Source organism: Myotis daubentonii, chromosome 9 (genome assembly GCF_963259705.1).
Source record: "Myotis daubentonii chromosome 9, mMyoDau2.1, whole genome shotgun sequence".
Classification (NCBI taxonomy): domain Eukaryota; kingdom Metazoa; phylum Chordata; class Mammalia; order Chiroptera; family Vespertilionidae; genus Myotis; species Myotis daubentonii.
In genome coordinates, this window is record NC_081848.1 from 25,810,292 (window position 1) to 25,837,283 (window position 26,992).

A 26,992-nucleotide genomic window follows, 5' to 3' on the forward strand; every position below is an offset into this window, starting at 1 on the left:
GCCAGGTCAGATTCTAAATGACTCCTTTCAAGAAGAGAAATTTAATTTTATTGGGATGGAGAAATATAAAATAGAGCCAGAGGTTAATAGGAGTTTAAGAGGAGCATAGGGTTATCTTAGCAATTAAAGGCTCTCCAGGAGGTTAATCACCCCCACATAGTACTTACAAATGACACATGTATCATCAGATATAAAAACGTGTGTACAGTGCAGAACACTAATCTGGATGATACACACACACACACACACACACACACACACACACACACACACTCACACACTGGAAGCCCAGTGCACGAAATTCATGCACTTGCGGGGGGGGGCGGGGGGGGGAGAGTCCCTCAGCCCAGATTGTGAGAGGGAGCAGACCAGGCTGAGGGATCCCACCAGTGCACTACTGGGGCCGGGGAGAGACGTGGGAGGTTGGCCAGCCGGGGAGGGACTGCAGGAGGGCTCCAGGGAGTGTCCGGCCCATCTTGCTCAGTCCCAATCAGCTGGACCCCAGCAGAAAGCTAACCTACTGGTCGGAGCATCTGCCCCCTGGTGGTCAGTGCACATCATAGCGAGCAGTTGAGCGGCCTTAGTGTATCATTAGCATATTACACTTTGATTGGTTGAATGGCCGACTGGACACTTAGCATATTAGCCTTTATTATATTGGATATATATGGTATATTAAGTATGTATGTATATATGTATGCATGTATGTATGTATTTTGCAGGACTGAGTTAAACTGATATTCTTTCTACGATCCATTCAGAAAAAATAAATGGCCCTGGCTGGTGTGGCTCAGTTGGTTGAGCATCATCCCATGCACCCAGAGGTCACTGGTTAGATTTCTGGTCAGGGCACATACCTGGGTTGCAGGCTTGATCCCAAGTAAAGGGGCTTGCCGGAGGCAGCTAATCAATGATTCTCTCTTATCATTGACCTTTTTCTTTCTTTCCCTCCCTCTTCTTTTCTCTCTCTCTCTCTCTCTCTCTCTCTCTCTCTCTCTCTCTCTCTCTCTCTCTCTCTCCTTTCTCTCCCCCCTTTCAAGAAATCAATGAAAACATTTAAATTTAAAGAAAAGATATGAATGTTCTTCAGATTGTCACAGCAATATTATCTGTAAAAAAGCAATGTGGCCTAGAATTATATGAGAGAGAGAGGGAGAGAGAGAGAGGGAGAGAGAGAGAGAGAGAGAGAGAGAGAGAGAGAGAGAGAGAGATTGATTTAAGTTGTTTCTGCAGCAGGAGGTGATCCCTGGAAGCATGCAGAAGACAAGTTAGTATGGCTCAAATGATCTAGTTTTAAAAATCTCCATTCTGACAACTCAGGAAGGCCAGTGTGCTGCTTTGAACCACTGCCTTCACCCTGTTGAAATAACTTTCTAGGCCCAGCATGGAAGTGCTCCTGTCCAGGGTGCCAGGTCAAAAACTGAAACAGGTAACGTTTCTGACCCTGTCAATACTCTGCTTGACCAGAAATGCAGCATACCCAGCCAGCCATGCCCGACCACCAACCCAACCCTGTGCCTTCTCACCCCAAGCAAAGCTGACTATGTAGTCCCAGCTGATGAGATATTTCCTCTTTTTCTCTCCCTTGTTCTTTATTCTTTATTCTATTAAAGCACCCTGCCTTCAGCCCCGCTTTGCAGTTCTCTAAATGGAGACAGTCCACTCAACGAAGTGTTAAATAAAGTGTGTTTCTATCACCTAGTCTTCTCTCATCATTTTTATTTAAATATATATATATTATTGATTTTTTACAGAGAGGAAGGGAGAGGGATAGAGTTAGAAATATCGATGAGAGAGAAACATTGATCAGCTGCCTCCTGCACACCGCTTACTGGGGATGTGCCCACAACCAAGGTACATGCCTTTGACCAGAATTGAACTTGGGACTCTTCAGTCCACAGGCCGACGCTCTTCCATTGAGCCAAACCAGTTAGGGCTCATCAGTTTTTAACAATGCTCATCCAAACCTCCATCATCTCTGGCTCCCACTAAAAGACCCCACTACTTGTGCCCTGCCCCATCCTGTCTGCCCAGGAGAGCAGCCATCTACCTCTTACACTGGCAATGGTATCATGTCATGCCACCTTAATGACTTGTCACTGCACTCAGAAATATTTCAGAACCGTTACTACAGCCCTGGTTGCTTTCTCCAACTGTTATACTACCACATTTACCCCCCTCCTCTACCTTTCTACCCTTAATCACTCTGGCCTTGGTAGTCATACTGGCCTTGAATAGAATCTTGGCTTCATGTCACCAAGTTGCTATCTCTTTAAAGAGGTCCTCCTAGCTAGCCTATTGAACATTGACTACACCAAACCCCACTTTCAGGCACTGCCCTGGAACCTTCTTTGAGTGGCCTCAGAGAGCTTGTAGCTGAACTCATAGCATTTCTTTCTTTATCACGTGTTTTTCCATCCTTCATGTTCACTCTGTATCTCTAGCACATAGGGCAGCCCCTACAACATGGCAGAGTCCAGGGGTTGCTGCCTGGGCTCCTTCTGCATTCCAGTGCCTGGAGCTACTATCATCTTGGAATGTGGAGATGAGTCAGATCTTTAAGAGGGCTCAGGTATTATGACAATATTAGAGGCCTGGTGCATGACATTCATGCACTGGGGGGAGGGGAAGGATCTCCTCAGCCTGGCTTGTGCCGAGCGGGCCTAAGCCAGCAGTTGGACATCCCCTGAGGGGTCCTTAGCACTGACATGGAGATGGGAGGGGCTCCCACCACGGCTACTGTGCTCGCCAGCTGTGAGCCCGGCTTCTGGCCAAGCTGCACTCCCCCTGTGGGAACGCACTGACTAGCAGGGGGCAGCTCCTGCATTGAGTGTCTGCCCCCTGGTGGTCAGTGCTCATCATAGCGACTGGCCATTCCTTCATTTGGTCGATTTGCATATTAGGGTTTTATTATATAGGATATAATAATAATTAAAATCACAGTGATTATAACTATACTTTACTGAGCACCTGCTTAGCACCAGATATTGGACTGGATGTTTGACAAAGATTTCATATTTGATTCTCCCAACAGCTCTCGGAGGTTGTTAACTGCTCTACTACGCTACTTCGTTAGGCAGATGATACCAGACACTAAGCCATGATGGACCAGATCCATCATGTCTGTCTAAAGAACCAGAATGTTTGGTCAGTATTGAGGAAAGTCTATAAAGGATGTATACTCACATGCCTGGAAAACACTCCTGTGTTTTTCTCTACAGTCACACTGCACCACACACACCCTGAATACACCACCTTTCCAGGGACAAGCCAGTAAGTGATCTCAGGCAGATTCCCCAGCTAATGAGAGCCCCTCCCATTTCCCTTCAGGCAGGTAATGGGTTCCACTATTTGAGAACACAGCCTCCCCAGGAATCCTGGACTCTGCTGCAAAGGCAAGGAGCACAAGACAATATAAAGTGTTACTGTTCTGGCAAACGTTCTCTAATTCTGGACCAGGTACATACCACAGCCCATTAGTGTAATTTTGAAAAAAAAATTAGAATTACTATTTTTTGGCAGCCTGGAGTCTTTGATCTTAAAAGATGATTGCAATGTTTTAAAAGGGTTATCAGGATGCTGCATCATCATAATAATGACCCTTTATTATGTACATTATGCCTTAAGAGCTTTAAACAGACTGTGATATAAGAATGTAAGATTTGATCCTAATAGCGATGCTTTGAGGTATACGGAGTAGTAATTATGTGTCACATTTCACAGTAGGGGAAACCGAGGTCCAGGGCACTGAAACAGCTTCCGAGACTTCACGCCAATCATGGCAGTGCAGTTCTGGGACCCAAGGGCACTGATTCCTAGTCCACTGTTCTTTATATGTCATTACAAGTGAACTGATTTAAAGGAGAACAGCAGGGATCTGAGGGGCATGCACGTGTGTGTGAGTGTGTGTGTGTGCGTGTGTGTATGCCAAGAGGACCTGTGAATTCCAGTGTTTCTTAAACTCTAACAGATCATCTTAAAAGCACAGACTCATTGCAACACCTCACAAACCCCTAACTTCTAAGCATTGTCATCTGTTCCGTACCAGACAATCATACTTAAATCACAATGTCGCACATACACCTTGGACTTCAAGCTTCCCAATAAACATACTTGAGATATGTACGGAAAGACTGTTCCACAAAGCTCTTTCATGCCTATTTTTCCATCTTTCCCCTTCTGGTGTTTCTTTTTCCCATCCAGAAATAATGTTCTTATAGTTTATAATTCTGCTGTTTCTGTCTTAATGAATTATAGGAGTGCATTTTATAGTTTCAGAAAAGTCATCTTGGGCAGTGAATCAACTCGCAGCCTTCCCTTCCTCAAATCTCTTCCAGGGGAAAAAATAAAAGAGGAGCAAAGCCAGGCGCTTCACAAATGATGCACTTCACTCTCAGGGCAGCATTCTGCTCCTTCTCGCTCTGCAGCTGAGGCTCAGAGGGCTCTGTTCCTGAACTTTCTTTTCCTATAGTTGACCAAGGAGCCTGAAGTCAAGGAAGAGACATCCATGCATCTGCTTGTTTTCAGCAGAATGCAAAGGCTGCTCTGCTTCCCTTGCTGGGCACACAGGCGTGCATACAGACCAATGTATGAGAAATCTCCAAATTCAGGACCAGTCAACCCCAGGTAAACACCTTCACTGTGTAGGCCAGTGATCAAAGATAGTAAAGTTATAGTCTATGTGGAAGGTTAAAGAAGTTCAGTGAAAGTGAGTTTTAATGAGTGTCAGTTGCCTCTATGCGCTTACCTCCAGAAAATGTTCTGCCTGTTGTTCTCGATCCAGTTTCCTTGAAGTTGTTGTAATCAGACCTGTGTAGAAATGAGAATATTTGACTTTTAAATATCTGGGGTATGGAGGGTGAGAAATAAGTCCAGTTAAAGAAAAAGCAGAAGTGATGAGAAACTGTAATTTTCCAGTCCCAGTGGCAATAAGATGGTCTCAGAATTCTTCTTTGTTTTATTTCTGGATAAGCAGTTTAGGAATCTTCAGAATTATTCTGTTATTTTTAGGTTAATCCTCACCCGAGGATATTTTTTCCATTGATGTTTAGAGAGAGTGGAAGGGAGGGAGGAAGGAGAAGACAGAGAGACATACATAGATGGGTTGCCTCCTGCATACACTTGACCAGGGGCTGACGATTGAACCTGCAACCCAGGTACCTGCCCTTGACCAGGAATCGAACCCATGATCCTTCAGTGTGAGGGCTGACAGCTCTAACCACTGAGACACACCAGAATTATTCTTAAAGCAAAATAACATTTACAAAGAAAACTTGAAAACTGTGTTGGGGTTTTGCTTACCTCAGGTAATGTAATCACTTTGGGGACATAAAAACTCACTGAAGAACCATTGTTTTTCTGATAAGAAGGAATTTCAATGATTTATTTGCATATGATTAAAATTATACAGTAGGAACCTCATTAAAGAGTTTAGAGTTCTTGAACAATTAATATGTTGTTGATGCAGATTAGATTCAGGCTATGAAACAGCACTTTCTTATTTAACCTTTTTATGCTTATAATTTTTTTTTGTTAAACTTGACAAAGAAGGTTATTTCTGTAATAACTATTGTGCACAAAATTATTGCAAATTTAATAACTCACATACCTAAGATTTCATACTGTAATTTTATCATTTATTATGTGTTTAAATCTTCACACAAAATAAGTCCCACCTGGGAAATGCCTATCTTTCCTTTGAATGGTGTTTCTCATAAATGAATCGCCCATTTGAGTATAAAGACAAAGCAAAGGGAATGCGAAGGCAAAACCTCCAGCCACCCAGCTTATTGCACCAATTTGTCTCTTGCAGGTTTTATTATTATTATTGTCAAATGGCAATTAGGAGGTCAAACTTACATGCCATTTCTTGATTCTGCAATGTCCCTGAAGACAAGAGACTTATGGATGGGGCTGTTTTCATGACATATGCTGACTGACAGGAAATTGCCGCCAAGAGTAAAACCCCATGAAAAGCTCACTCCCAAGGTTGGCAAAGTACGTGGAATAAGGAAAAGCTCTCCTACTGAGGTTGGCTGAGGATCTCATGACCTCCAGCTTTTATTTTATACAGAGGTGGTGGGTGGGAGTACGTGGTAGGCCTTAGAGAAAACCAAGAAGAGGCCCATAGGCAGTTAAATGGCCTTCAAAATAAAATCCCACTGGGAGTAGCAGGGCTCTTTACAAGCCACTCCCCTCCCCTCCTTTCTCACCTGTCTACAATCCTATGAAGGGAAATCCATGTTACCACTGCACAAATGACCTGCCTTTCTGTGAATTCTTCCTGGAATGTGTCCCACTCCACTACTTCACCCACTGACTTCAAATGTAGATCAGCTGTTAACTCAGGTGTTAGCCAGGGTAAGTGCCCATGTGACATGTCCCAACAGAACGGTGTCCTCCACCATCATTGTGCTTTGCCCTCTATGATCATCCTTTGCTCATATGTCTGCATTTCACCAACAGACAAGTTGACCCAGTTCCTTCATGGGAAGGGCCTGACTTTTCATTCATAAACCCACCTAGCTTGTGCCCTAAAACAAAGAATGGGAACTTCATTAATGCTCAGTTGACAAAAATTGCTGTGGAAGAGAGAGATTATTTATATTTTAATCTTCAATTTTACTACAGACTTAGAATGTTTGCTTGGGAGGGTACTGCTTAGTGCAGTGATGGTGAACCTTTTGAGCTCGGCGTGTCAGCATTTTGAAAAACCCTAACTTAACTCTGGTGCCGTGTCACATATAGAAATTTTTTGATCTTTGCAACCATAGTAAAACAAAGACTTATATTTTTGGTATTTATTTTATATATTTAAATGCCATTTAACAAAGAAAAATCAACCAAAAAAATGAGTTCGCGTGTCACCTCTGACACGTGTGTCATAGGTTCGCCATCACTGGCTTAGTGTGTAAGGAAAGTCTATGATGGTGGGCAGAATGTGGGTGCCTTGAACATTTATTTGAAGCCATTGATTGAGGTCCTCTCTGTGAATGGTGACATCCTCCTCACTCTCAGATACAAAGACGAGCAACTGTTCAAGGTTGTGGAGAGAAGACTGTTATCAGGAATTGTAAGGGAGAGAATCAGTAACTTCTCTTTTCCAGCTCCCCATCAGAGCTCCCAGGGAGACTCAACAATTAGATTCTATGTCCCACTCCACCCCATTTACTGCATCTGAATCTCTTGGGGTGATGCCTGAGAAGGCCCACTGATTCTAAGAGAAGGATTACATCATCCCATGACCCTTTGCTGAATCTCACTATGATTCTTTATTGATATTAGTGTTTCTGCTCAGCCACATGCAGGATGGGCGTACACTGAGCTGCTTCAGCATCTGGAGCAGACGATCAGGCTCAGTGTGTGCCCGGGGGTGAGCAAAGGGGAGATGGAGATGATGTGTGAGTGCACTAGTGGGTGGGGTGATAAAAGAGGAATAAAAGGGAGCACAGCTCCCTGGTTCATGTTGACTATGGGTCGATGTGGTCACACCAGTGGACATCTAACACGCCAATACGATGCCTTCATTTTCAGGCTAGTCTACCCTATAAGGTCATATGTCACAGAGGCCCTTTCCAAGTGAGAAGTCACTGTCTTCTCAAATGGGGGAGGGGGCTTTCACCTCTTCCGGGAGCATCCTCTGTGAGGGGTCACAGTGAGAATGAGAAATACTTGTTGTATTGAGGCTCTGAATGGATGAAGGGCTGTCACTTCTACTCTGCTGCCTGCCTGCTGCTCTTCAGGAGCCCTTTGCCCTCTGTTCCCCTGAGGGCACTCGTGTCATTTGAGGTCCTACTCGCAGAGTTTCACAGCCCACTGCAGTGTAACGGGGCCCAGGGAAGAGGCCAGCTTCCTCCCCTGATCATTCTTAGGGTAATTTTTTAGGAGGGTCACACATTTTAATAAAGCGCATGTGTAACTGAGAGAGCAGTGACTCCCCTCCCATCTGTATACCTTCACCAAGATGTGTTTTTCACATATTCATCAGCCAACAGAGGAAGCTACAGGCTTCCTGAAAAGTCTGAAACAGCATACACAACAGTGAACCTGGGGCTGTGAGGAAGACAAACAACATCTACACCTGCAAGAAAGGCAGGCCAGCCTCTGTGGGCTTCAGGTCTCTAGGTTTGTATTGCCTTTATTTTCACAGAAATAAGATAAAAGTGTCTAATGGGTAGGAAATCAGATGAGGTCAGCTTTCGGACAGGGATTAACTACTAATGGGCACAATGTTTCTTTTTTTGGGGGGGAGGGTGAGTAATGAAAATACTCTAAAATTATAGACTTGAATTTTTAAGGGTTTTAACCACTTTCCTTAAAAAATGCCAACTCATTGAACCGGAATTATAAATGTAAACAGTATACTCATCCTTTCACAGCTGTTTGAATGTGAGTTTTCAATGTTTTATTATATAAACACTAGGGGAACCGGGGGTGGGTGGTGGTGGGGGGCAGGGCTGGCTGCAGACAGCTGGGGAAGATGGCCCTGATCATAGGCCAAGCCTAGGGACCGTACCTGTGCAAGAATTTCGTGCACCAGGCCTCTAGTTTTATATAATTATACATCAATAGGGAACCATAACTCTGTCTTTTAGATTTTAACAAATCTTCCTAGTTGGAAAAGTCAGACATTTCAAAATATTTGTTGAATGGATGATGGGGTGAGTGAGTTATTTAGGAATCAGGCATGAAGAGGGGTTGGAAGGAAGAGAGTGATCAGGTTTGTCCATGGGGATCTGGAGCATAACAATAATGAACAAAACATTTTGGGTTAAAGCCACAACTGGTAATTATTGCACTGATAAAAATAATCCTCATCAAGCCAGGGACAACTAAGCCAAAAACGGGCAAAAGTTTTCTTCCTTCTAAAGCAGTGATTTTCAAACTTTTTCATCTCATGGCATGCATAAACTAATTACTAAATTTCCGTGGCACACCAAAAAAATATTTTTTACCAAGCTGGCAAAAAAGGTATAATTTGATTGATTTACAAATGATAATAGTAACAACAGAAATAAAAATGATATTAATTACTTCCCCTTTTGGCTCCAAAGTAACCTTTAAAAAAAAATCAGGTGCCTATAAATCTATATAAGGACTTCCGGTACCAAGAATTAACCAATGAGATGCAACCTTATTATGCAGCATGACCAATAAGATGCAACTCTATTATATGACCTATATGTTTATGGTCCAAGACAGGGCATTCACACTAATGGTTAATGTTGTGTTGACTGCTGTCATTTCTTTTATTTGACAATCTAGGGCAAAAGAGGTCAGTGCCCCTGACTAAACAGTCAGGTACTGTATGTTTTAAAAATTCTTGCAGCCCACCGGTTGAAAATCGCTGGACTTAGGGAACACACATAGGATGAGCTATGATGCTTCAGCAGCACCGTGTATTTTACCATCAGAAAGGAATGCAGTGAGCCATCCCTCACAGTCCAGAGGAATTAGTCGAAATCGCCAAAGCTGCATCTTCATTTTTAACAACTTTGTTGGAGCAGAAGGCAGTTGGGCTTTAGAAAAGGAAAAAGGATAAAGGAGAGCAACCTCCCTCTGCAACTGCTGTGATTCATCACCGTGGAAGGCCACCTCATTGCAATCTCCGCAGGAGACAGGCATGTACATCACGCATGTAAACTGCAGACCCATTGGGCACAGTAAATTGGGGACTGACATGACGAAATTGAATTTCAAAGATAAATCACCGGCAGGCGTCTGAATGTGGCACGGAGATAGAAACAAACACATCATTTGATATAATTACGTATGCAAGCCTCCAGTTGAGGAAGGGGGGGCGGCAAGTTCAGTCCGCAGTGAATGATACTCAGTAAAGAAGGCGGGAGGGCACACGGCTGGGACCGTGCAATTACTTTACAAATGGCCACTTTTGATTTTCTGTTGTGGAGACGGAGGAGTCTAACAGTCGCTCTCAGAAACAGCCTGAGAGCATGGACACGTGGCTGCCTGTCCAAAGGGGACTCAGCCTGTCCTCAGCAGTTACGGTCAGAGGCGTGACATTTGTAGGATGACATCTTTTCCCTGCTCCTTCTCCCCATGGGTGTCCTGGGACGCAGCTGGGCAATCTACTGCTTGACATTCACATTTTCTGTAAGTGCTACTTGAAGCACTGTAGTTCTTAGCTGTTTCAGCATAATTTTCCAAGACCCATGGAAGCTGGGTTTGTCTTAAAAATAAAACTAGAATTATCATTCCTGTGAACTGAAATTAGTGCTTTAAATCTGTCTTTTTCATATCCCATTTCTCCACGCCTACCCCCAGCTATCCAATAAACCCCTCACCATCCTTCCAGACCAGCCGTGGGCAAACTACGGCCTGCGGGCTGGATCCGGCCCATTTGAAATGAATAAAACTAAAAAAAAAAAAAAAAAAAAAAAAAAGACCGTACCCTTTTATGTAATGATGTTTACTTTGAATTTATATTAGTTCACACAAACACTCCATCCATGCTTTTGTTCCGGCCCTCCGGTCCAGTTTAAGAACCCATTGTGGCCCTCGAGTCAAAAAGTTTGCCCACCCCTGTTCCAGACAGTTCCCTGGTCTCCTTCTCTCTTCTAGCATGCTGCATGTGACTCTACTATTGCCTCAATCGCCCTCGTGATTTCAGCAAAGCAGAGACTGGGTAGTTCCAGTTGAGCTCAGGAGCATGGATCAGTGCCTATCACATTTGTTGAATATATAAATACTGCAGTCATATCACCCAATAGTTGGCTCTAGTTATTCCTTGAAGATTCAGTCTTTCCAGATAGTATATAGACTAGAGGGTAGTGACTAGATCTTATTCACCTCATGTTCTTGGTATTTAACATAGAATCAGACACATTGTAGGTATCAAGCAAAACATGTTTGAATGATGGTGACATGGATGCAGTCTCCCAGAATTCTCAACATCGTTTTATAAAGAGCCCATAATAGTCCCAAAGCATGGGAGTTAACGTTATCTGAATGCTCTCTTCTGTTCTCTGAATGATTTTAATATTTTCCCCATTTTTGGACACCCTCTTCCATGCTGATAGTGCGAGGTCATTAGAATAACTCCTGAGAGCCTTTAAACATTTTTTTTCAGCTGCTGATGAAAAATTGTATTCTTTAATGTCAGGCACAGGGGCTTTGTGGCTATTCCACCATTCTCCCACGTCTATCTAATTTACGGGAAAGGTGGGCAAATACTAATAGGGTAGTGTCCAACATTTGAGTACTATGTACCAGGCCCTATACTAAACGGTTTACCTATGTGTTCTCATTTAATCTCACAAGAATTCAGGTAAATGGGAACTGTTCTGACTCCATTTATAGAAGGAAACTGAGGTAAATAACTTGCACAAGGTCTCCAGTGACTGAGCAGTTTCAAACCCAGAAACTCTGAAGCATCTCGCCTCTTTCCCAGGCAGGCAAGCATGCGGAGTGGTGGCAAAGCTACCCACTTAGGAGCCAGGAGACCTGGGTCCCAGTCTCAATGCTGTCAGTAACTGGCTGTGCGATTACAGCAATCACGTCTTTTCTCTAGGCCCTTGTTTCCTCTTCTAGGAATGTCCTAAAGTTTCTTCCATGTAAAAAGTATAAATATCAGGACATTGAAAGGACATGATTCTCCTCCCTACTCTCACCACTTTCTTCTTGATGGACCGGAGTCCAGCTGTGTAGGTCACCTGGGCAGGAAGAGGGGCTGTCGTCTAGTTTTTGTTTACCCACAACATCAACACTTGAACACCCATATGCATACTTCTCAGAAGAGAAAAGGTAAAAATGTCATTTAACCCTGGGTGTATGTTTTTCACGAGGAAAATAAAAACCTTGGTCATTCCCAGGAATTTATTGTCTCTTCTCTAAGAGGATAACTTCTAGAACCTCTGTCTCCACCTCTCTTTTTAGCCCATCAGGAAGCCTTAAAATGTTCCCTGCAACATTTACACACGGACATAGGGCTGTACAATGAATTGAGAGAGAGAATAAAAGGGTCACAGTAAGTGCAGATTCAGGATTGTAGAAAAAATTACAGTTGAAGTGAACACATGTATTACGCTTATTTTTAAAAATACTAAGTAATGGGTGGTATCAGGCTATAGGATGCTCGTTTGGAAAGAAAAGAATAAAACAAAAGAAAAAAATATAAAAGACTTACAACATCAGTTAGGAGGGGGTTAAAAACAGGATTCTAGAAATTGGCCCCAGAAGACACGCTTCTGAAGTAAGGGCGGTTTCAGCAGGTGTAAAGATTTGGAGCTGCTGGAGTGAGCATGCAGCGCTGCTATGAAATTTACTTAAGAAAACCTGACAGGGGAAATCACCGAGGGAGCTTACACCTGCAGCTCAAACTTCCTTTATCAATAGTTACTTCCAAGATGCTCACAGAAGCTTTAAAACTGTGTAAGCGAGGGGGCATCTTTTTATTATTATTATTTCTTTCTTTATTGCTTAAAGTATTACAAAGGGTATTACATATGTGTCCTTTTTTTGAGGGGGCATCTTAAGCCAAAGTCTGAAAACCCTGAAAGCCAAAGTCAAACGTGCTGCATAGCTATTGCCTTTCTGTAACAGGTACGTTGCATGTTCTCGTTCTGTGAGCCCAGGCATTTCCTGCCTTAGCAGCAGGGAAATCAGAGGCGGCATTTCTCCTGCCAGAAACACTTTCCCCTTTGGACCCAGGATTCGGTAGCTGCTACAGGTAGCCGAGGGAAGAGCCAGCTTGTGAAGGAAAAGTGCTGACGCTGGCACGCCTGGCACTTTCCCTTGGGGTCTAGTTAACAGATGGAGTTGCCCACAGCCCGAGAGAGTGTTGAGGTGCAAGCAAGCTCTGGTCCCTCATTGTACCACTCATGGCAGACTAGATCAGTGAGGGACATCTGGGTCAAGGCACCTGCCACCAGGGGGAAGGATAAGATAGTGGCAAACAAAGGAGGAGTAATAAGTAATGAAGAAGATCTATGGTGGATAGTAGTATTTCCAAAGGCCTTTCCTCTGAATAATTCTCTCTGGTAGCAGGTGGTCCTGCCCCCCCCCCCCCAACACACACACACACTTAGGACCAGAGATGCTGTGAGCTTAATTTTGCCAGAATACTTCACTAGTCCCATATGTCCTCACCTCGATTCCTCTCCACATCACCAATCCTCATGGCTCTCCTGCAAATCTCACATAGCCCCGCGGCTCTGCCTTTTGATTTGGCTGGGATGGAGAAGTATTTATGTACCTGAATGAATCTCCAGGCGATTTTAGCTAAACCTTGAATGACATATGGATTTCTTCAGAGAAGTTCAGCTACAGATGGTGAACCGAGATTAAGGATGGAATATGAAATGATGCCACCTTTAGGGGCCATGAACATACCACCGACGTGTGTGCTCAGATGTGCAATATGGTGCACATCTCTCCCCTTCTCTTTCTGCCAAGATTTTTTTTTTGCATAATTCTAAATACTGGTTGATCAAAATAAGGAAGAATTAAATGTCCTGAAATCAAAATTACACTGTCTGGATGGGTCTTAGAGATGATCTAGTCTGAGAAGCATCCTGGTATACTGGTTAGCAGTATGCCAACCACACTCAGGCTCTGGCATCAGACTGCCTGGCTTCACATCCCAGCCCCACCCCTAGGCGACTGCCTGTGCTTCGGCAAGTTACTTAGCTTTCTAAATACCAGCCTCCTCCTCTGTAAAAGGAGGCTTATTAAATTAAATAACCGATTTAAAATGCTTAGCTTGGTTCCTGGCACGTATTAAATGCTCACAGGATGTTACTCTTACTAGAAGCTCCAAAGAGGATGCCTGGAGTATCATATGTGTTTAAGGGTCTAATCTTGACTCATTTCCATTCTGAGATTCCCTTAAATGTGTCTAGACATTTGGGCAACAAACCCTGTAAAATGTCTACTACATCCCCTGTCATCTGGCAGATAAGGACACTGATGCTCACAGTTTAAGTAAATTGTTCAAAGATTTATGCATAAGAAATCCGTCATCCATGAATTGGTAAGTGTTATTGCGAGGGCAGCAGATACCCTAGGTCAGTGATGGCAAACTTAGGACACGCGTGTCAGCAGTGACAAACGAATTCATTTTTTTGGTTGATTTTTCTTTGTTAAATGGCATTTAAATATATAAAATAAATATCAAAAATATACGTCTTTGTTTTACTATGGTTGCAAAGATCAAAAAATTTCTATATGTGACACGGCACCAGAGTTAAGTTAGGGTTTTTCAAAATGCTGACACGCCGAGCTCAAAAGGTTCGCCATCACTGTCCTAGGCCCTCAAAGTGTAGCACGGCTTAGCAGCATCAGTGGCACCTGGGAGCAGGTGAGCAATGCAGAACTGCAGCCTCTTCACAGGACACCCCTTTTTGAGAACCTGGACCTTAGGCCATTGCTGGTTTTCAAACTTGACGGCGTGTTGGAATCTCCTGAGAGCTTTAACATAGGCAGATGCCAAGGCCCCACCGCCAGAGGCTCTGAATGATTAGGTATTGGGGGTGGGGGGGGGGAGGCCTAGGCACAGGGATTTCCAAAACACTCCAGGTGACTAATATCCAGCCGAGGGTGAGAATCACTGTCCGTGCAGTTGTAATCCTTGGGTGATGGGGTTGCAACAATTAATTTTTGATTTGTCTAGTTTTTCCACAATGAAAATCCTTCAGTTTTATAATCCAAAAGAACTTCAAGGCCAATGCAACGGCACACAGTCTCCTGCCTGTCCTCACTGAATTCCACAAGGCTCTATCTAAATCTTCCCAGCAACGGAGTCCACTACCTGGTTACCAGGTTTGTTCTTATTTTAGATCTGACACATGCTTTGTGTCATCTTCCCCTAAGACACTGGCTTGTGTCAGTTACAGTGTGGCTTGTTCATGCCAGCATGCTCTCCTGTACTGCCTGAGGTGTACACCTCTCCCCGCTCCATCTGGCCCCCAGGAGTCTTGGAGCAGAGGTACAGCATTCTTGGAGCAGAGGTAATGCTACACATTCCCCAAGAAGCACATTGGACAGAAGGCACGGTGGTAAGAGCCACGAGGATACAAGTTCCCACGTTTGCCTTCATTTGCCTCCATGCAACAAACAACCCCTTGAGGTTGACAGACACACAGGCAAATAACTGTGATTCAAGGTGTGGTCTAATACATTGTCCTTGACAACCCAGGGTGCCCTGCAGAAGGAGAGATAATGCTGAATTGTGCGACTGGAAAAGATAAGAGAATAAGTTGTATTTTTACCAGGCCTCAAATGGCGAATGAGATTCCAATTGAGAAGTTGGAAAAAGTTACAATACCTAACCTGTAGCAGAGAATAAGGAGACAGAAGACTAACCTAAAAAGGTAAGTGGGAGTTTAAATTCAGGCTCGGCTATTTCTTAGCTGTGTGAGCAAAGACAAATTACATAACGTCTCTGACCTCAGTTTTGCTGTCTATGAAATGGGGATAGGAGTTCTCAAAGGCTTTTGGTACCAAACAGTACAGACGAAGTGCTTGGCAGAGAGCTTGCACAAAGCAGATGCTGTTTGAAAACAGACACAGCACCCATACAAAGCTGTGTGTTATCTTTTATGTTCGGTAAAAACCCTAAAGGCACTGGGATGCTATTCTGATTACATTCAAAAGGGAAACCTTATTGTCCCTAGATTGGTCCCCTCTGACAATGTCTGGACATTTAATAACCAGGCAACTGAAAGTTTGTTTCCTTCTGTTTACTTGAATGAACACCGTAAAGTTGTTTAATTCCTCCACACCCCGGAGGTGTGAAAACCACCACCGCACTCCCCTCAGAAATGATTTCACTGGAAATAATTTGTTTCTACATCTGTTTTCACATGACAGATGAAATCAGGAGGATGGATGAAGTGCAAATGACTCAGAGGAGGAGGTGCCAAGGCTTGAGAACACGTGTGTACTTCGTAGGTACCCAGGTCATTAAGAATGTCTTTGCTCCATGACTGATACAAAGTCTTAGGTAGGAGCAATGTTTTAAAACCTAATTTAAAAAATTCTCGGGAAAAATATCACTTGTTATGGAGAGCTTTGAATGTTATCAGGAGACTGACAACACTTGTAAAAAAATATCACACATTTTCAAGTTAATTTTCACATACTTCAATGCTTTCTTTCTGTTCTAAATTTTACATATTTACTGTAAAACCTCATTTTTCATTCCACCTATCTGGACATTTGTAATAGTTATGTGGCTGGTTGAAGTTTACCTTTGTACTACCGAGGTAAATTAATAGGGTGGAAAAGTCTCAGGGGAGTATTTAATGTACTGGAAACAAACCATTTGCAAAACCTTTTAATGTTAACAACCAGCATTTTGATGTTTTAATTGCAAACAAACTGTGTACTATTCATTAGAGACTGTCCAAGCAGGTCTTCTGCTAGGCAACACTGTTAATAGTAACATTAACCTTATGAAATTAGTAAACATGTGTTCCCACATTTCCTTTTTAAAAAAATTCTTTTTATTGATTTGAGAGAGAGAGAGAAACATTGATTTGTTGTTCCACTTATGTATGCATTCATTAGTTGCTTCTTATATGTGTCCTGACGAGGGATTGAACCTGCAAACTTGGCATATTGGGACGACACTCGAACCAGCTTGAGCTACCCAACCAGGACCAAACTCACCTTTTCAACTGCTATAAAATAATCCACAATGAGAGTCTGAATTAATGAAATTTTATGGTCTTTCTCTTCTTTGGGAAGAAGGGCCATCAATTTCAAGAATAATGAAATTTGTGCTTAATCATTTATCAGTGCAGCAATTTTGTGCAAGTCTTTAAAACTGTTGTATGCCTCAGTTTCTTCCTTTGAAACATAGCAATGATTGAATGGGGGAGCAATTAACCTCTTCCTCGCTAGGAGTAACATACACTTTTTTTTTTTCTTTCTAAGTGGAAATGAAGGAGGAGCTAGAATCCTAAACACTCGCTCGGGGAAAATGCTGTCCACTCTGGGAAAAGGTGTGTACTCCTTCTGCTATCATGTAAAGAGCATTATAAAAATTCTGTTATAGCTTTACCACACTGTATTCTGTCTGCATGTTTGTTTCCATCAATAGACCATGGCCTGTCCAGGACAAACATATTTTTATTCACTTATTGTGCATTACAAGAGTACCTTTTAAGAGCCTAGGCCAGTGATGGCAAACCTATGACACGTGTGTCAGAGGTGACACGCAAACTCATTTTTTTGGTTGATTTTTCTTTGTTAAATAGCATTTAAATATATAAAATAAATATTAAAAATATAAATCTTTGTTTTACTATGGTTGCAAAGATCAAAGAATTTCTATATGTGACACGGCACCAGAGTTAAGTCAGGGTTTTTCAAAATGCTGACACGCCGAGCTCAAAAGGTTCGCCATCACTGGCCTAGGCTAATCTTTGTATCTTTTATGTTTAGCACAATGCCTGGCATATGGACGGTGATCAGTTCATATTAGTTTGCTGGATGAACAATCTGTACTACTGAAAATATGTATGGAAGTATGTGTGAATGCATGTACATACACACCACCCATAGCAGGTAATGGACCATATATGTGAGGATGATCACCTGGCATTTATGTTATTGCTTGCAAAAGCTTCCATTCCTTTTGGGAAAGGCTCCCAAATAAATTCAAAATAGAATTATGTGCTCTGATAATTACTATTTTTGATTTTTAACAAAAAACATTACACATTCATAAAGCCATGTGGTTTTTTTTAAAAAAAAAAAATTTGGTAATGTATGTCAGAGTCTCCGTCTGTGTGGTTAATTGAGGTTAATGGGAGGAAATGGCAAATTGCCAATGTTAATATTTTTCTTGACTCTTTATACTATGTATTTCATTTCTCTTTTGCCTTTACTTCCAGTTTAACTAAATTGTTATTTATCCAAGAATCTGTCTCATAAGTAGGGATTGCTAAGCTGTCAGAGAGGGTTCAGCCCATGTTTCATTTCCCATGGGGGGGCGCGGGTGAAAGACAATGGGGAGGGTTGCAAAATCAGCCAGCCTCTGACTTCTGTAGGTCCACCAAGCATGCCATGGTGAACACTGAAATGGAAGAGGAGTCAAAGGGCCTTGTAGGCTCACACTCCTGGCTGAGCCGAATGAGTTCATCCATCCAAAATGCAACCAGTAATCTAGAAAGGAGTGTGCTAAGAGGTACCTCAGCTATGGAATATCAAAAGGGTAACGAAGTTTCTGCTTAGGAAATGAAAACAAAAAAAAATTGGCAAGAAAGTGAGAGACATTGAAAGAGTAGAGGTGAGGCGGAGTCAGAGAGCAGCAAATGCTGGTTCTGTGAGATCGGGGCTGGCTCGTGGAGTTGGGCAGCCTCAAAGCCCTCCGTGGCATCCGCCTCTAGTTCCTGTTTATTCCATATTTATCCACAAAAGCAACATAAACACATATCTATTGAGACCTCCTCTGTGTGACTCCTAAGTCTGTGCCCCTCAGCTAGCACACTGTAATTGTTTTCCTTCGTTTCCCGCTATTGGTTCTCTTGGTAGAAGTGGCAGGAGCTTGTTTGGGGCCTTCTCCTATGTCAGTGATGAGAACAGTGACAGCAGACCGGAAATGCGGGCACGGTTCCTGGCACATCCCACATGAAAGGCTGCAGCCGAGGGTGGGTCTGTGGGGCACACGTGTTCAGGTTTCTGTCTCTCTTATTCCTTCTCTTGCATCCCAAGGTGAACCTCCACCCCTCCCTGCAGTCCAGCCGAGGCGCCAGAAGCAGGGCTGCAAAAACATTTCTCCTGCATTGTCAGCAGTTTGGCATCCCCTCTTTGGGACCAACAGTTTACACAAGAGATACCCATTTTAAAACCAACCAGCCAAATAAACACGCCACCCATGTCAAAAGGAAATGTCATCTTTGTTGGTGTTCAATACCTATTGGACAAATGGCTATGCATCCAGAGACTGAGTGTGCATTTTTACTGATGTGTGTGTGTGTGTGTGTGTGAGAGAGAGAGAGAGAGAGAGAGAGAGAGAGAGAGAGAGAGAGAGAGAAGGAGAAGGAGAAGGAGAAGGAGAAGGAGAAGGAGAAGGAGAAGGAGAAGGAGAAGAAGGAGAAGGAGAAGGAGAAGGAGAAGGAGAAGGAGAAGGAGAAGGAGAAGGAGAAGGAGAAGGAGAAGGAGAAGGAGAAGGAGAAGGAGAAGAAGAAGAAGAAGAAGAAGAAGAAGAAGAAGAAGAAGAAGAAGAAGAAGAAGAAGAAGAAGAAGAAGAAGAAAGAGAGAGAGAGAGAAGGAGAGAGAGAGAGAGAGAGAGAGAGAGAGAGAGAGAGAGAAGCATCTATTTGTTGTCCCTCTTATTTATGCATTCATTGGTTGCTTCTTGTAGGTGCCCTGACTGGAGATCAAACCTGCAACCTTAAGTTTTGGGGATGATGCTCTTACCAACTAAGCTACCCTGCCAGGGATGAGTGTGGGTTTTTAAACTCTTCATAACACAGTGCCAGCCCTTCGTTCTCAGTGAGAATGAGCTCGGTTCTTCTCTGGTTGTAATTAGTGGCTGATTAGTATTTGTGCATGTCAATGCTGCTGCCTGGTTTAGCATCCATTCAACATGATTATTTCATTTTGCTGCAATTTTAATGCTTTCGTGCCGCACAGGTGCCCTGGCACTAGAAAACCTGGGACTCAAGCTCAATAGCCTAAGGTCTAAAATTATGTTAATGGGGTTCATTTTTTCCCATGGGGAAGGAGCATGTTGGAAGGTTGTAATCAACCAGCCAGCAGACAGGACAGAGGGCAGGATGCTTCAGCAGCCATTCTGGGCTCTGGGTTTCTAATGTAGCACAAGCTAGAGTTTCTGCCCCACCGCTGGCCTGGCACTTGGGGTGCTGAGCTTCAGAGAACTCTGAGAGGATGGGGAGTAGCAGCGAATAAATCAGTAGGAGGAATTATGCAAAGAAAGTAACACGAGGGCATGGAGGGGTCAGCCATGAACCCCACCTGGGGGTGCAAGGACATGCTTTTCAGAATGGGGTCCTTTGGTTGGAGTGAGTAGACGTTTGTCAGGTAGACAAGGAAGAGAGGAACTTTCGCCATATTCTGATGGGACAGGAAAGGCAGACCGGCAAGAAGTACCCCTGGGCCTGTCCCACAGTCCCTTCAAGAGACCGTGAAGTAACATTTTATGTTTTTAGTATTTATGGTTGGGAACAGAAGAAAAATAATACTTTCTCCTTCGGAGTCAGTCAGCTCTTAACTTTTAACAGGGAGGCGTTTTTACATTTTTGCACATGATGAAACAGCACTGTGGGTGACAGTGGGAAAAGTTCTCCTTCCATTCCTGTCACACTCAAAATAAAGGGACCAAGACCACATTACTAGCCAAGACCTGACCCTAACAAAGTACACATATGGGATAATAGGAGAACACCCACCAGATACCATTTATTCCCTTTGCCTCCTCTTGGGAGCAACCCTTTTGTAGGGTGAGCAACCATCCACTTTGCCCGAGACTATCATGGCTTTAGCATTGAAAATGGCAATTCCACATCCCAAGACATCGCTCGGCCTTGGGCCAACCAGGACAGCTGGGCTCCCTAGCATTAGACCACAGCGAACGCCAGATCTCTGTGACTAACTTGTCAAAGAGCAGGTTTTCAAGGCTGGGTGCCTGTGAGTGAGAGCTTTTACTATCTTGCCCTGGCATCCACTTCTGTTTGCAGAGGGGAAACTGAGGCCTAGCTAGGAGCAGCACTTCGTCAGACTCCACAATGCTTAGCTCCAATAAGTTGATGCACAGGCTCAAAAACACTCAGAACTGCTTTAGAACTTCCTTTTGTCTTCCTCACACAATCACGCATTTCTAGGTAGATAGTCTATGGTCTTATGCAGGTCACATAACCACTCTGTGACTCCCTAGGGTTAGTCCACACCGAACACGCTTACACCAGGGATAATAAGAACTATTCTTACACATAGCTCATCCATTTATCATCACCCAGGACTTCCTGACCACTACTTCTCAGTAGCCTATTGAGTCAAGTCCCAACTCAACCTGATGTTAAGGACTTTCTGATCAAATCCCAGCCCTTTTCTAGCCCTCACCCTCCTGTGCACTGTGCCTAGACATAGTGCTTTAGAAGACACCAATTGAGAGAATGAATGAAAATGAGAGGATACGCATAAGACAACTTTAAAAGAGCTATTTCAAATAAAAAGTGTTACATTAACAAAATAGAACAGTGGTTAAAGTCTTTCATATCTTAGGCCTTAGTATAGATATGTGACTAAAAAAGGATGTGAAATGACAAACCCTCCAGCCATTCCACAATTAAATCATCATGCTTTGTCTAACTTCTTCCTAACCATACCTATTTGAAAACCCAGTTTCAATGTCATCCCATTCATTGATTCACTCAACAAGAGTGTATTGAATGCTTTCAGGCTAGGCATCAGGATCCTTATCTCCTTCAGGAATTTTTCACGTATGACCCTTTGGGGACAATGCCTGCCATCTCATTTGCCTGTGGGTGAAATGCCTTTGCAGCAATCACGCTGACCTCAGCCATATCTAAGTTAAGATGACCAGAATAAAACATATTGGGCAATTAGCCAATGTGGCTCAGCATTTGAGCATTGACCCAGGAACCAAGAGGTCCCAGGTCTGAAACCCGGTCAGGGCACATGCCCAGGTTGTGGGCTCAATCCCTGATGGGGGACATACAAGAGGCAGCCAATAGATGATGCTCCTCTTTCAACAATATTTCTATCTCTCCATCACTCTCCCTTCCTCTCTCACTAAAAATCAGTAAAAAACATATTTAAAACAGACTGGGCTCTAGCCCAAGCTTTGTTCTTTATTTACCATGTGATATGGGGCTGACTCTCTTTGCTCATCTGTTAGGGGGAAAATAATAGCAAGATTATGTGCTTACTGAAACTATAAATTATGATCACACATATATAAGCATGTAGCATGAGGGTTGGAGCAGAGTAAGTGATGAGCCCATGTAAATACCTTCCTTATGCTGACCACATCACCATCATCCATGACTTCCCTACCACCGCATCTTCGTAGCCTGTTGAATCCTGATTCAACCTGATATTCAGGGCTTTTGGTGATCAGACACCAGGCTTACCCTGGTCTTAGCTGGATCATTCCGATTGGTATTAAAGTTTTTAACTTGGTGAAATGCAAGGGTAACAATTGTGGAAAGCCAGACAGACATTTGTTGCTTACTGCTTCTCAGGGATTCCCTGGTTCTTTTTCCTGGGCCCTGTGGCCTCAACCTCTGCACTCATTGTCCCCCTGTTGTGTTTCTCTTTCCAGAAAGGGACTCTCACAAAGGCTGCCCCTGTCATGTGGTCTCTGGAAGAAAAGAGAAGCGAACAGAGCATCCAGACAGCAGCATCCTCTTTACAGCTTTCTCACCTCTGAAACAGAGAGGCGGGGGGCACCACCCTAAATGACACAATCAGCCTAAAAGGGAAGACCATTTGTTTTTCTTCTGTGAAAACTTTAAACGAGGAGTAATATGAAAGGGAGGGATCTTGTGTTTCACTCCTCTAGGAAGGCTCCTTAGAGGAGAATAAGGTCAGGTGAAATTTAAGTTCAATTTGACCCAAGTTCTCTTAAGATAAACACACCTCAAATGGAGGGTGATGGGAACCTCATTACTTAGAATTGGACAAATAACCTAAGGCAGTAAGATTATAACCTGGCAGCAGCAATGGTTTGCTCAGCAAACGACTTGAACCTCTACTGGGAACATTTAACACCACTTGTATTTTGAAATCAGAGGCTACATCTACAGGCAATAAAGACCGTTATCTCTCCGATTCATTGCAGTTGCACAAACACCCAGTTAATTCAGCTATAACACATCTGCCCAGAGAAATATTTACTTTTGGAGCCTCCTGGGTATGCTTTAAATTTCTCCTAATGGCTACGCATTGGGTTCTAAGTTGAAGCTGTTGAGATGAACTTTAAGTGCTATTTCTATCCAGAGAAGCTCACCACTATCAAACATAAAGAGCAGGTTCTTTAGTACATGACCTAGGTGCCCATTTAGGAACTGTTTTCCTCCTCCAAACTGCACAGAAGAGGTTCTCTCTGAACCTACCTAAGAAGATGCATTTTTTTCTTCACTGCTCATTTGGCTTCTCAGTAGAGCAAACAGACGATAAATGTTTCTCAAGGATCACAAGGGGAGTAACAACATTCACGCTTCCTCTTTGAGAATTATAGTTCTCAGCTACTCAATCTGTAGGAAATGAAGTCTCGGGATACCTCTGTAAGTAGTGACAGCAACAAGGATTCTTATCCCATTAAAATGCTAAGAAAATAGTCAGAGGAAGATCAATTTCAGAGGAGGAACAAGGAATGAAACCTAGCAGATTTAATTTTCAGAGGTGGTGCTAATGATGAAAATACCTTAATGAACATAACTTACTTATCTTGTTCATTCCAAAACGTGTGTGTGTGTGTGTGTGTGTGTATCTTTTTATTGGTTTCAGAGAGGAAGGGACAGGGAGAGAGAGATAGAAACATCAATGATGAGAGAGAATCATTGATTGGCTGCCTCCTGCACACCCTCCATTGGGGATTAAGCCCATAACCCAGGCATGTGTCCTTGACTGGAATTGAACCCAGAACCTTTCAGGCTGACACTCTATCCATTGAGCCAAATCAGCTAGGGATATATATATATATATATATATATATATATATATATATATGTTTTTTCTAGATTATTTTGCTCCTTTAAGATGCAGGGTTAAGTAACACAACTTAGAAGTGAGAACTGGGGTGGGAGTGAGAAAGAGGGAGTCCTAACATACTGCCCCCAGGTTCTCCATGGTTTTGCTTCTCAGTGCACCACAGCACACACCTGTAAATCGTCCCCTTTCTCTCCTTGTCCTAAACCTCAGGAGCTCACACTAATGTCACAGTGCTCTGTCCTCTACTTCTCCAAATTCCTCATTGCTTCCCACATCACACTCAGTATCTTGCCTGGACCACAAGTGTTTCTATTGGTAAATTTCTGAAAAGTCAAGGAGAAATCCTCACTCACCTGGTTTCATACCATTTTTGAACCATTTCTACTGCATTACTAAAACATTTTTATTGCAAGAGTGAAGGTCAGACTAGATTGAAAAGTAATATACAGTGTTCATGTCATAGTTAATGTCCAACATATAACAAACTAACATAGCACCTTGTGAACGTGTAGGTATCTTACGATGGGAAAATACCAATTTAATTGCAAACTCTTGGAGGAGAGGAAATACGTCTCATCCTTCTTTGCATCTGGGTGTGTAGCAGCTGACCTCCCCCTGGAAGCCTCCCTAACCACTTATTCTCACTGAGGACAACTTACACAGTCTTCTTTACACTCACCTAGTATCTATATACTAACTTCCCTCACGGCACACTCACCACCAGCACTGTTACTGCTGATGGACTTGCCTGAATGTGCCCATGAGTTCCCTAATTACAAGGTCTATGTTCTCAGTGTCTAATACGGCCTGGCCCACCGTAAATAAGCAATAAAGATTTGTTGCACGAATGCACAACACAAGTGTTCAATAGTGTTTATTGAATTGAACATAATTGTATACTTAACAGTAAAAAAAATAAAATAAAAATGACACTTGGAAAAAGCTTTTTAGTTTATGACTTCGTTGCAGACCAATGAGTATGTGTTGTTCATGAAAAATTGAGAAAATAATCTAATTTCAATTTAATTTCCCTTTTAAATCAATTTAGAAAATCAGCCTGACCTTCAGATCCTGAGGCCTGAAGTCAAGCAGCCTAAATCCAAATTCAAGTCAAACCAATAAATGGAGTTTAATAATAATCCCAAACAGAATTAGAATGACTAATGCCTAGTGTGGAATGAGCTCTGTAGTTCATCTGAGAATCAATACGAATGCTTTTTGCAATATCCCTAACACATGGTCAACCAACCTCTATCTGGATTCTTCTCACAGCTTCATGACAAGTCATCCTTCACTTCTGAATCCAAAAAGAGATCATAATCCCGCCTTGTAGTGATTGAAATGTGTGTCCCTATCTACCTAGTATGTCCTCCAGTAAAACACAGAAAACTCTACTCCTGTTCTCCACACTCTGGATATTAATGAAAAACATTGAACTTCCCCTTTGTCTTTAAGGATAATCTTTATGTCCAAGTTCCCCATTCCAATTCAAGAGTCAAGGATTTCAGATCCTGTCCCATCATGGTCATCTGCCTCTAAACCAGCTCCCCAATCTGTATATCTGGTTAGATCACAAAGAAGTGGGAACAATGGGGCTGGCTGGTAATGTTTTAGGTGACTCTAATTGATGCTGAGACATGTCCTGATTACACCAGATATGTCTGTCAGCAGAGAACAAATAGCAATATGACTGCCAGAGACTTTCCATCATAAATTGCAACCATTTAAAATAAGGGGCAGAATCAATGGCAGCATTTACTCCGAGGTTTCAGATGTTTGGAAACACTGCAAAATCCATTTCTGCTCTAAAGAGGTGTCTGTTAGATTTCCCTGCCCATCCAACGATGAGCAGGCTTCAGACTACATGGATGGAGAGCCTGACTCTAACAGAGTCTTTCGATGTGATAAAGATGTCAGGGTGCCAGGCGAGGAGAACCAGGATTGGATGGATGGATGAGTATGGGGATGAGAGGTATTTTGTCCTATTGGCTTAGCAGTTTCCTATCCCTGCCAGAGACCTCATTCATGCATTAATTCATTCTAGAATTTATCTCACAAACCTCTATTATTGTCTAAGATCTTTACTAGATATAAAAAGGGTATCTAACAAAGAGCAAAGTAGATTCAATCCCCACCCTCATGGAATTTACAGTCTACTAGGAAAGACATACATTAAACAAATAAACACATAATTATAGGATTGGGATTTATAGGAAGTGCCCCAAAGGAAAACCAGTTAATACAATAAAATGGATAAAAGGGACTAAGTTTAGATTGGAGTTTACAGGGAAGGCCAGTTTAAGCAGGAAACCTTACAGGTGAGTCCTGCAGGATGGGCACAATCCAGTCAGCCCGAGTAGGGAGCCATTCTAGGCAGTGACCAGCATGTGGAAACCATTTGGGTGGGTGGGGAGAGCTCAGTGAAAGCAGGCCAGTGCGATTCAGAAGAAGGAGTCAGGAGTGATGGGGTGGGACGAGGCAAGGGCTTTGTAAGTTGGGTTTAGGAATTTTTTGAAAATTATTTTTACAGCACTGGAAAGCTACTTAAGAGTTTTGAGAAAGGGAGTGACATGATTGATTATCAGCATGGGATCTAGAGGCTTCCTGAGCCTTCTTCTTGTCCTATGATTAAGCTCCGGCTAGACTTGGAGTGTTCTGTGTCCAGACAATTTGTCCACCCTAACCTGTCTCGCTTCCCCGCCACAGGTGTTACCCATTTATAAAATGCCTTTTTCTCTTTTGAAATTCAAGCCATTTCTCCTGCAGATGTTATCACAGTGTAAGTAATCTAGCACCCGCTTTGCTACAGAAAATTTCAGGCAATGGAATTCAGGAAACTTGTGTCATAAAACACTGTCTGGCCCCAGTTCCCAGGCACCTTGGCTCAAAAGGTTACCTGATATGTCAACACAACTCATCCCGCTAAACAAGGCAGTTCGGCTCATTAACAAAGTACTTTGTCCCGGGGGTAAATTGAGAATCTAAAAGGATGCGATTTGCTGCTATGTTTCATTAATAAAGAAACAAGCAATGCGGCTGCAGATCCGTATCTAGAAATGGCTGCACAGTGGTTTTGTCTAATTGGGCGGGAGAGACACTGATCAGCAATGAGTCATCTGAAGTTTGTAAATGGGAAGTCTGCTGTGAAGGAAAGCTCCAGAATTAGAAAGCAGCTATTTCGACCAAAGGAGTGAAATGTCCCCATCACAAGCATATTCATTGAAGATCAATTAGAAATTGCCCGTGCCTCAAAAGTATGTCTATAAATCTGATGCCAGGCTATCAGAATGAAAGCCATCTCTGGACATCACCACAATGACTAATTAAA

At 42.9% G+C, this 26,992-nt stretch overlaps 1 protein-coding gene across 1 annotated transcript in view; it reads right to left on the reverse strand.

Moving 5' to 3' along the window:
- The window catches only part of FAT3 (FAT atypical cadherin 3), a 520,423-nt gene that overhangs the window by 191,380 nt on the left and 302,051 nt on the right, over window positions 1–26,992 (reverse strand). The window contains exon 3 of the mRNA XM_059708164.1: window positions 4,748–4,809. Within this exon, the coding sequence (XP_059564147.1) occupies window positions 4,748–4,809 (62 nt within the window). The remainder of the gene's footprint in view (window positions 1–4,747; window positions 4,810–26,992) is intronic.